At 38.5% G+C, this 12142-nt stretch overlaps 1 protein-coding gene across 1 annotated transcript in view; it reads right to left on the bottom strand.

Annotated features, from left to right (window-relative positions):
* Window positions 1-12142, bottom strand: part of grin2da (glutamate receptor, ionotropic, N-methyl D-aspartate 2D, a) — a 206682-nt gene that overhangs the window by 160091 nt on the left and 34449 nt on the right. The window contains exon 6 of the mRNA XM_008286034.1: window positions 10925-11065. Within this exon, the coding sequence (XP_008284256.1) occupies window positions 10925-11065 (141 nt within the window). The remainder of the gene's footprint in view (window positions 1-10924; window positions 11066-12142) is intronic.

Genomic DNA, 12142 nt, shown 5'->3' on the forward strand with positions numbered 1-12142 from the left:
ACTTTACCAGTAGATATGATGTAAACTGTATTTAAGACTAATGGTTATATTTACTTACCTTTTTTGAGTGCAACCGGTTTCAGAGATTCGTTTAAGTAAGATCAACTTTTCACATTTTACAGCGCACCGTCTCCCTTTTTTCTCACCCATATGCGCATTATCTCTTACCCCGCATCTCATTTTGCTTCTGAATATTCTCGTCTCGTTTCCTTCTCCGCCGCTCCCCTGTTCTGTCTAATTGCACTATATTATGTTTAACAGTTAATAATAAAAACGATTCTTCATTCTGCCTCCTTCCCTGCATGTTACGCCCTACATTCGGCTCCTTTGTGTTTCTATATTTGAGCTAATGCATCAATCCGGAAAGAATTACAAAATGCAATTTGAAAACTACAAACAGAGCAGTAAAACGGAAACGATGGGCTCCTTTATTGTAAATTCCTGGTATTGGACCGAGCACATCCCGGCTGTCTCCTTCCTGTCCGATCCTCATCTAGACAATCCCTCCCTCCCGTCGGTGCAAACTTTACTTATTCGGTTACAATGCACTCCCTGTCTCAGTTGTCTGAAGGCATTAAGTCCGTTTTAAACCCATCTATCCTACTTCCCCTGCATGTCTGATAATCAAAGTGGCTTTAAACGCTCAAATTAGACTGACTGTGGCTTTGTATATGGATTCACCTGATGAGTGCATTTCCAAAGATAACCAGCCTTTTGGTGTTCAGAAAAACATCTTAAGATTTGGTTTAATATTTAACTCATAAAAAGGATTTTAATTTTAAAGCGTATAATTCAGCCTATCTGAAGTCAAGTTTAGGGTAAATCAGTCAAGCTTCTCAACACCAAAAGGCTGGTTATCTTTGGAGAAAACTGTCAAAATGAAACCATTTATCAGAGACAGAAACTGTATAAACAGATGAAATCATAGGATAATATAAAAGTCCCTACTGTATCTGTGACACACTGTTCATGTTCACATACTGTGAAAACATAAATGAATCTAAGCCTGAAATCACTTTAACCCTATTCAGGACTTCCATGTTGCCTTACGTAGAAGGTCTTTCGGGGTCCATTTGGACCCCAAGAAAAAATATGTGCAGAATATTTGTTGGTATTTTTTATAGACTTTTATACTACGTTAAATACATTTTCTGATAAGTTGGCGTATTTTGAGTTTCAAATGAATGACAAATGTCCGTCTTTAGAAATCTTCAAAAATAAAAAAACTATACCTGTCACCTAAACTAACTGGCCTGGAGTACAAAAGAGCCCAAAAGTCCTGAATAGGGTTAACTCTACTCTACATGTGTCATTTTAAAAAATCACCAAAAATACATTGTTTGGATGAACCAGATTCTGCAAAAAACAAAAAAATATTCTATGCTGTCTTGGTGCAATGACTGACTCAACCTTGAAAAATATTCAAATGACAAAAATTCAGTGACTTCTCGGTTGCAGGCTGTGTTTACACGAAGCAGAAGACAGTATGGGAACAAAAAATAATCATCTTTCCAGTATTGGTAACACCTGTGGACATTTTGAAAAATGTTGTGCATGTTGATTTCTTTTTCCCCCCAAATAAATAATCAAAGAAACTCAATCCTAGGAGTTTCAGTTAAATGCAACTGGGTTTTTCTTTTAGAAGATGCTTCACCTTTCACCCAAGAGGCTCCTTCAGCTCTTCCTGACTTATGAGGACTCCCAGCAATATATCTTCACTCCCAACTCACATGGCTTATGGCCCATTAACAAGCCAAGCCTCACATGGTCTAAATGGTTGTGAAACCACCAGTTCTATCTTCCATCTGTCTTCTCTGTCCAGGATGTGAACGTTGCTGTCCCTGAGGGAGTGTCTCTTATCCTTCAGATGCATGTGGACTGCTGAGTCTGGTCCTGAGGAGCTGCTCCCCTGTGTTGAGCTGTGCACTACCCTCATATACGAGTCTGTGCACTCCTCGCTGCATTGGGCTGCATATATAAATGCTCAGCTGGTGTGTTTAATCCTCAGGGTGAATTGGTTTTCTTGGGAGTAAACAAGCGCATTTGCACCTTCATGCATGTGAAGCTTGGCTTGTTAATGGGCACCGATCATGTTGAGCTGGGATTTACATCTGAGACTCCCCATCAGTCAGTTGGAGGTGAAGACGGGAGGTGATACCAAAAAGAGAGGTCAAGCTGCTTTTTACTCAAGTGTCTAGAATTACCATGACCTAGATAAGAGAGAATCTACACAGACAACGTAATTTGACTTTCTTTTGTACTGATTTACTGCATCATAATTGTTTCCTACAACACAGAAGACATTTTTAAGTTTTTTGTACTTCTGGCCACGATTGTGTTGTTTCCATGGAGGGGCAAGATTTTATATTGCGGTGAAAAATGAGCCCACAGTGAGCAAAAACACCCAGAAACGATCTGAAATAGAGTAGTTAAGTAGCATTTAGGTGTTGCATTAGAAAAAAATAATGCCAAAGTGTGTACACTGACAATCGTACAGAAACACTTGTTACTGCTGGACCTTGTCAGGCATCTTTGTAGTTTTTTGGGTCCACTGTCATTTTTAACCTAAACTGTTAGGTGTGTATGTCAATGTGATGTAAAATGAGTTGTTTGCTATAATAATCCAGTACAGATTCAGCAAATGTTCGTTGTTTTACTTTCAATAATGCTTTAGCTACAACAATTACACAACGTAAACATGTCAGGATTGTGTTTCCGTCAGCCTGTTGTGGAGTTCTCCTAAAAAGCAGTCGAAAATATAAAGCTTTGCTATTTTTAAACTCAAACCATTTGGTTTCAAGTGAACTGAAATACGTCGTTTCCTTTAGAATCAACAGAAATTTTGACAAACTTCTTTCCAGCAGCAACCTTCTCTGCCATTTATGAACACTCAGCGTGCACCACTCATTGATTATACAAGTGTTGTGCTGTCACCCTCCAAAAAACAGCCAAAGCTCTGCAAATAGAATTTGCGATGCTGGCTTGGAAATCAAATGACATTTTGACACGTTTTTTTTTTGTTTTGTTTTGTTTTCCCTTGTCACCACTGGAATCCATTGTAAGTGAGCGAATTCAAGCTGCCTACAAACACTTCAGATGATCTTTTGACATTGTTGACGCTCTTCATCTCACAGCTGAAAAGTAAACATGCACACTTCTAAAAAAAATAAGAAATTGTCTTTGAATAAAAGCTGTTGGTATTAAAAAGTCCTTATTTTTTCAGGGAATTTGTCGCATTCGTTATTAACCCCGTGTGTTAATTCCTGTCCTGTGCCACCGAGCCGCACTTTTGCTGCCCGATTTGAACGTCATTGTTGTTGACTGTTGTGCAGCTCATTTATTCCATTGCACCGTCTCACACTTCTGCTCTGCCGCCGTTGTTTTTGTAATCTGACGGCTAGGAGCTGCGAAATGATTTCCAAGCAGACAGCCAAATCACCATCATCATCATCGTTATCTCTGCCTCTGTCTCCCCGTCATCTCCATCTTCCATTTGCTCTCTCCCCTCCCTCATCCATCCTTCCTCTCAACACTCCTGCCAAACTTCCATCTCACACATTTCCTGCCTTTCCAGTCCTCACACACATTCCCTCTTCTTCTTTTTTTTTTTCCCCTTCCGTCTGTAATTCCTGATATTTGCCAGAGTGTGTGTACGTGTGCAGCTGGCCTTTGCTGGTGTTTTATGCCTTTTTCTGTTAAATGCACATCTGTCTCAGCTGTCATAACGCACACACAGAGCAGACTGACTGAATAATGGAAATCGTAGGGAAGCAAAACAGCTCTAAAATGTTTATTGTCTTATCTGACTTGCTGCTTTGAAACGTCTCTCATCCTACAAAATGATAATAGATGAAGTCTGTGTGGGGCTGCTAAACCATATTTCCCATCCTTGTGTAAATGATTTATGTGCTGTAGTGTGGAGAAGAGCGTCATCTCGAAGGCTAATCTCATTATTTCGGAAACACCGAGTCCATAAATGTATTAGATGATTAATAATATGAATCTAGTTTTATTGTCTTTTAAAGATGTATTATTCAGGAAGGATTCGCTGAGCGTGCATTCGCTCTGCTTCCCACTCAAACAGAGGAGCGCTGGTAGATACGCAGCTCCGTTCATCAACACCATTTTCAGCTTTTCCTTCAGCGTAAGAGGATGTCATGAATTTAAAAAGGTATAACAACTGACATATTCAAATCATATTCAAACTCCCAACATATCACATACGGATGCTTGGTTCAGATCTCTGGTGTAACATTTAAATGCACTGGGCACCATTTGGTTAGATTTTTTTTTTAATGCACAGGGTTGTCCAGCATGAAATCTGTGAATCGGTCGCTTGTTTCCAGGCATGAAGTTTACCTTGTAACAAGCGGTTTATGTTGCTAAAGGGTGTATTTCAACCCAAACCAGGAACTTTTCTGAAACTTAACCAAGTAGTTTTGGTGCTCAAACTTAAAGGTCCTCTTTAGTCATTTGCTAAAGCCCTAAAAACTCATCTCAGCGAGTTAATAGATTTACATTTTTTTTTCCAAGTTAAAAATGGCTCGAATGTAACTCCACAGTGTCCCTTTCTCTACAACAGTGCTGCAGCTGAGCACACCAGCTCACCTATGACTCTGCAAAAACATAGTAGTGTTGTAGTAATTCCGGAACTGGAGACCGATTGTGAAGAAGAATTATAATGCCGAAAGCTCCAGCCTGCAAGCTGACAGAATTAGTTCCTTAGGTTTGCTACATTTGAAACACCAGAAATCAGAATTTGACTGTCATCAGTACAGAGCTGCTAAAAATGGAAATACTCACAATGAACTATTTCACTCCTGACATGGTCTCCAGAGAATGAAAAATGAAGATAAAATAAAAAAACTTTATACATTTATGCTAACAAGGTTAAAAAATGAAATAAAATGAAAAACAGCGACTGAAAACGACAGTAAACCAGTGAAAATGGGATTTAAGTCACAAAACTCCAGTCCCCTGGGTGAAAGTCGTGTGACCTATACAAACATCACTCCTCCGACTTACGAACGAGGCTCCTTTAAAGTGGAAAAAAATGCATTTATGTGGATGGTACTAATGCCGAGGGACACATCATGCATGTCTCCAGACCCCAGTGGCTTTGACAAAACATCTATATTTGACACTCTGGGAATAAATACAGGTTTCCTACTACGCTATATGTCAAGATTTCTTTAAACTCAGGCTTAAACCAAGGTTAAACCAAGAATTCGGAGCATCAAACATGTGCCACTTGTGGGCTGTTATGCTCCCTAATGCTTCTATCCCACTGGATGTAATCTGGGGTTGTGAAGAATCATCAGAATGTTTGTACGTGATGATAGCAGTGGAAAAAATAAAGCAGTGAGATTATGCCTGAAAACACAACTTTAAAATAAACTAAAAACCACTTCTCAGTTTGTGAGGTTGATCCAGAGCCACAGCAGAAAACTTGTTGGTATATCTAGAGAACATTTCTGTAATTATTCAATCAATCATTCCTTTATTGATAAATGCATATCTCTATTCTGACAGAGCTTTGAACCTTTTGTCAGAAGGTAATATGACACAGAAGTATTGTATTTAGCTACATTGCAAAGAAGATATTTGAGTCTGAAGTTTTTGGAAAATAAAAATTCAAACTAAATCAAGCTGTTTTTAGTGGATTTTTCCTTTGCGTTGTAAATGCTGTGAATCTCGTCTGACCACAAGATGCAGCAGCAAGTTTTTTTTTGAAACTTTTAAACCATTTTCCTCACATATATCTCACATTTCAGATATTCTACAATAGCTACATTGGTCAACAGCGCAAAACATATCATTTGCACACAAAAAAAAAAGGTTGTAAAATTGTGAGCAGCTTTTTTAGTGGCTATTGTTGTGCTGGAACTTATCACCTCAGCAACCTAGCAAACAACCTGCACAGTTAGCACAGCTGTATTTTAATTCAAATCCCCATGTTTCTGAAACCTAAAAAGGTAATTTTGGTGCCTAAATTTAATGAAGTAGTTGCGTAGCATGAACAAAACAAGTAGCGACTAAAAAGCGTAAAAATAACTTTGAAAAAAATAAAAGGTTCTACACTCAGTCTCCCGGATAAGAGTCCTGTGTGTACTAACACAACACCCAATACACTAAATTGTTATTTACAAAGGTAAAGAAAGTTGTGAGTCACGTGTTGAAAACTTGTGAAGTGGACACAGGCCAGTCGAAACAAACAGGTCTGAAAAGATAACGGTGTCTCATGATTCATTGTGAAACAAACACACTTTGCAGCGTGAACTAATGTTAAAACACATTTTTAGTAGTTACACATTTATCTGATACCTGAAGCCAAGTGGAAATGCACCAAAAAGAAAAAAAAACATTCCAGATGGATTGATATTTGTCTCAAATCACCTCTTGTGCTGTGACGATTTGAAAAGCATCTGCTGAAAAGGTGTGAATGAACCATCTTTTCAAGCTGCAGAAGCAATCTTTACTCCTCCCATGTGTAACTGCACAGTCTGGTGATAACGGCAGCAGACATGAGACCGAAATGACCCTGAATTTCGCACTTCTCTGTTATATGAAAGGAAGGAAGAGTTACAGCAACTTCATGTACAAGCCGTTATCACATTTATCCTATCGGTGATCAGCGCAAGCCCGAGTGAACAAATGCTCAAGATGGTGAGAAAATCTTTTGTCCTGCTCCACTCAGTCTCACAAAAATTACCTCTTATTGATTACTGTGTTGTCAATTATGTTTCTTATTTTCTGCCAGATTTAATTTTTCTGCAGCGAATCACACATAGGTTTTATTGCTTAACTGTTTCTTCTTTTTAGCCGACCAATCATGTATCAGATGCGGCGGACTCGTCACCGTGGTAACCCAGAAAATGGAGGAGAGGCATCAAATGTGCTGTGAAAAGAGGTCACGGGGTTTTGTTGATGTTAAACTGTTGGTTATTTATTAATTAAAGCAAATTATATTGTGTTGTATATATTGTACATATTATTATTGTTATTATTATTATGTACATATTTAGTGCTGCTGTGTTCTTCTATTTTAAATTGTGCTGCTGCAACAATGAAAACTCCCCTGGCATGTGGAGAAATAAAGGATCATTATCTTATTATCTTAAATTAACTGCATTGTGATTTTAGCTGTGGTAAAAAATTGTAATTGGAACGTTGGTGTAAAATAATGTTGCATAATTTAAAAGGCTTGTATGATTTAATTTGATATTGGTTTTAATATAGAGGGTCATAAAATGGTGCACTAATGCTAAAATGTAGTACAAGTTGAAATCCATACGTTACCTGATGTACAGCTTCAAAACTGCAATGAGTAACATTATGTGAATCTAGTGTGTTATCTGAAGGAAAATAAAATGTTTTAATGGGGTGTGTAAGGTTTATAAAGCCGATTATTTTTTACTACCTGCTTACAATAACTTAATATCAGGCTTGTTTGCAATAGCATACATGGTATGTGCAGCATTGTACAAAATTTTCCTTTTTGTTCCTTTTATTTCATTTAAAGTGTTTTCACTTAATGTCTGATGTCTGAGTGCTAACACTGTAAGTTTTGACAAGTGAGCCTGTCAATCTGAACTTGCTCAACTTCAAAATCAAAGAAGGAAGAAGAAAAACAAGCTGTTTAGTTATGTAGTAGAAACTAGTTGTGAAGTAGATGGATCAATCTCTTAAGTGGAGAAGATGCACAGATCCTAATAACAAAACTTGACCAACCAAACAGTGAGTGAAAATGAAAATTAAGAATAACAAATTGGAATAAAGCCCAATCTCCTGGGTGAAAGTTTGGTTTCTGACCTCGACCTCCATCCTGCTGTTCCACCATTTCCTTCGAGGTTCTTTCAAAGTTAAAGCCTTTCCTACTACTTCACTAGTGCAAAAATCCATTCAGAAAGGAATTGTGCTTCTTTCAAAGTGTAAATGAAAGTATCACGTAGTTGTGAATGAAAATATTTTGTGAAGAAAGAGTTGCTTGCTTGTATCTCCTTCACTGTACTGACCCACGTCTGGATTTTATCCATATGAGAATTTTATTGACATGCTGAGCCATTGAAGATTTCCAGTGGCGTGCATCATAGATTCCCATATTTAGAAGCTGCCCGTGTTCCCAAAATAAATATGTTTACATGTGAATGAGGCCACATAATTGTTAAGAACAGGCGGAGTTTTACTTCTTCAGTCAGAGAGGAGACATTTTTGGAGAAAGGTGCGCATCTCCCTGGAGAGTAAAACCCTTCACGTGTTGCAGGTGTTGTTCATGCCGCTGTAGCGAGGACTATCGCTGCCGCTCGATGAGACTCCCATGAGCCCCGGCGCCCGTCAGCGTGACAGACAGCCCGGCTGCTGATTGAAAGCATATAAAAAAGCCAGATTCTGAAGGGCATGAAATGTTTTGCAAGAGTTTAAAATGAACCTGCTCACTTCATTAAAGAGCGCAGGCAGGCATCCTGCGGTAACCATCCATCTGCAGTCGAACTTGTTGTCTGTGCGGGGAAGATTTCTCTGACACCGTCATCAATCTGTCATATCTGCACCAATCTGTTATTTTCTGGTGTTAACTGCTGCAATTCAGCTTTTCTGTCCGTGCCTGATCTCTTTCCGCCTGCCTCATTTGCATCTTTTACAAGACTGAACTACTAGTTTTCTCAGATGATATTAAAAAAAAATCACATTTCAGTGAATTTATGAAGCAAAACTATTTTCCGGTTGTGGCTTGTCTTGCTCAAGGAGGTCCAGTCTTAAAACAATCAGTCTGCACTACCACCTAATCTTCATCCACCCTAAATATAAAGTGGAAGTAACACAGCAGGTACAAATACTCCATTACAAGTAAAAGACCTTCATAAAAAAACACTTAAGTGAAAGTGCAAAGCAGCAAAATGTATTTAAAGTACTGCAGTGAAAGCGCTGCACTCTAAAAAGAATATCAGGGGGCCTGTTCTCACAACTTAATTAAATGCCTGGTTGCAAGAAAAAAATGATCTAATTTGTTGATTTAGGTGAACCTTTTCGTTTGCAAACATTATTTTGATAAATTGTGTTGATGTACTAATGTTGCATCAACTAATTTAAACTTAAATTTCTGGGTTAATTGATATACAACTAAACTCAAGTTGCTCTAACTAAACGAAATTGGCTGAATAACTTAATGCTTCTTCACTATGAGTTCAAGATTTTACCCATTCAACATGCCAGGAAAAATCACTTCAGATTGTATATTAGAGAGTGCAGGTTAAACAAATATGATTAAAAGGGAATTTGAAGGAAACATTCTTCATAGCAATATGGCTTGTGTTGAAGTAGTGATTAATCAATGTAAAAAACTTGTGTTTATGCTACCAATCATAAGATAAATGGCAATTTAAAATACCTTTGACAAAAAAAAAAAGTAAAATTTTCAAATTCAGTGTATTTTGTTGATCCAACATCATTTCATCAAAAGTTATAACAACTCAAACAGACTGAAGCAAACTGTTGCATTAGTTTTAAGAGCGTGGTTTGGTCACTTTGACTGATATATTAGATGTGCGATCATTAGATTATGAACACTGACTCATCAGTGTGTCAACAGCAGGTTTCTGTTGGAGCTGCTGCAGGTGGAGCTGGTTTGAACTACTTTATAGGGAGCTCTGATCCACAAATCTCTTTTAATTTTTTTTCCAGTCTTAGATTTTTGCTGAGATCTTAGATCATTTGAATGTTTGTTGAAACAAAACCACGTGAGAAGTTGATAGAGGAAAAAAAAAAAACTATCCCTATTTGCTGGAACCATTAACAACCTGTGGAAATCTAAAATGTGAACCAGCTACACTCAGCTTTTATTGGAAGAAGCCACAAAGGTTGGAAAACTATGTGTTGCATTTTAAATGCTTGTGTGTCCAATCTGGATTATCGACAGCTGTCAGATAAATGTAGTGGAGAAGAAAGTACCATAATCCCCTCTGAGATGTAGAAGGAGAAAGCAGCATGACAAGTAAACTACCCTAAAATTTTACTTAAGCATAGCATCCAAGTAAATGTACTTAGTTACTTTCCTCCCCTGGAGTAACATATCTGAAGTTATGCCCAGTACAATATGACAATACTTATTAATGTACTAACCACTCTTCGTATATTTATATTCCACATCTTTCCATTCATTCGTGAATGTGCTACACTACAACTATATTCATAAAATTGAACAAAAGCCTCCAGAGCTGGTGCAGCAGCAGGTTAGCAGACAGCTCCTGTAGCCCTGACAGCTGAAAAGAGAGCAAAAGCTGACTTCTCCCAACAGTTCCCAGAGGGCACTGTGCCAAAGAGCAGCAGCAGTCAATCAAGCATGCAGTTAAAACTGCTATCCTGCTTGTCTGCCCATTTCCCCCCCACATACTTAAAGTCCCTCTGGATATGAAAGGCAAATTGTCTAAAATGTAAATGTTAAGCTTGGAAGTTTTTGGACATACTGTGCGTGGTTCTCCCCCGGTCTGACTCACCACTGTGGGTATAAATCTGCCATTTCACGCAGCTTCCTTCACTACGGGAAACAGCAACCTGAGAGCAGGAACTTGTAAATGTTAAGTTGCTTGTTTTTTTCGAATGAATTTGCCATTTAATTGGCTTCTTTGTATGCAAATGTTCCACCACCACAAGCTCTTCCAGTCGTTACTTGCAGGGACAGTGTTGCTGCATCCTGGGCTTAGCACCGACCCATATGAGTGCAACTGCAGTTTCGACTGTTAAGCATCACTATGGAAACAAACCTGTTTTTAGGTAACAATGACTCAGCTCTCTGCTCTGAATGTGGAAGCTTGGTCAACATTGCTGGTCACTATTTACTTTCCTGTGCAGTTGTGCTGTTTGCTCGTCCATGTGAACGGCATCAGAAATTCAAAGTCACCCTACGTCCCCTCCTCCACCTCCCCCTCACCTGATTCTGTCTGGCACTCGGTGGGTCTGGTTGCCATCACTCTGGCAGTTTCCGGCGTACTGCGCCCGGCTGGCGGCCCCCTGGTCCCTCCGCAGAGCCATGGCCCCGTGAGTGAGCACGGATACACCTTTGGCAATTCGCCTGCAGGATTAGAGACGAGAACAATGTGAGACAGAGACACTGGGACATTTCAAAGGTCTTTCCTGACATTGCTGAGGTTCGGGGGAAAAGCAGGGTTACAGGAGAGGAGAGAGACTGTCTGCGTATCACAATGGAAATGCAAAAAGGCTCAACCTTAAGGCACCGCGTTCAACAAGAGAATGAAAGAGCTCCCCTTTCCTTGAAACGTAAGCCTTAACTAGGCAAAATTTTAAAGGAAATCTGGGCACTTTAAACTATGCGTGAGTTCAACAAGTTGAAAAGTAATTACATCTTTACTGACTGGAACACTGAAAAAGTGTCCAGTTTCTACAAATGAGGATCTTGTGTGTGCACTTCTCTGCACACATCATTAGAGAGACTGGTCTAGGGGGACAGTGCTAGAAAATTTGCACCTTAAAAGTCTAAAATAGTGCTCTGTACATGTCGTGCCTGGTAGCAGAGGTTTTGGTAAATGATAAAGTTTAACACATTTGTATCATGAGTTGCATTAAACAAACGGTTTGTTGGAATTTGCTGTTGGAACATGAGGAGGGTCTGACTATCATTTGATGCCATAACTGAATTTGCAAAATCACCTGGCTTTAAAAAAAAATTATAAAAGGTAAATCTGAGTTTTGCTTTAAAATGAAAAACATCTATCTAAATCACAGCAAACACCAAGACACATTCAAAAAAACAAAAAAAAACAATCAAGCAAGGTCAACTTTTGGTTTTTGACAATTCAAGTTCTCCTTTATTGTGTGTTCTATTTGTTATTATGTGCACAAAAACAGAAAATGAGAAAATTAAATTGAAAAATACCCCAATTTAGGTTTTTGAAAATATTGTTTTCATTTCCTATTTGGTCAGATGGTATCTAATTGTCTGTCTGTCTTCGCTACACTCTGTTTGCATAAAGCTTCACGTTCATGGAATGTCTCTTCTGTTACCTTGACTGTTATTTTTACGTTTTTAAGCTCCTTGTATATTCACTGTTCTACCATTGGTCCCATTAGAGAAATGAAAATAGAATTGAGCAAAAATATGAATAGAAAACATGATTTCCTTTTTTCTTGA

This window comes from Stegastes partitus, unplaced genomic scaffold (assembly GCF_000690725.1).
Source record: "Stegastes partitus isolate 25-593 unplaced genomic scaffold, Stegastes_partitus-1.0.2 Scaffold427, whole genome shotgun sequence".
NCBI classification, from domain to species: domain Eukaryota; kingdom Metazoa; phylum Chordata; class Actinopteri; family Pomacentridae; genus Stegastes; species Stegastes partitus.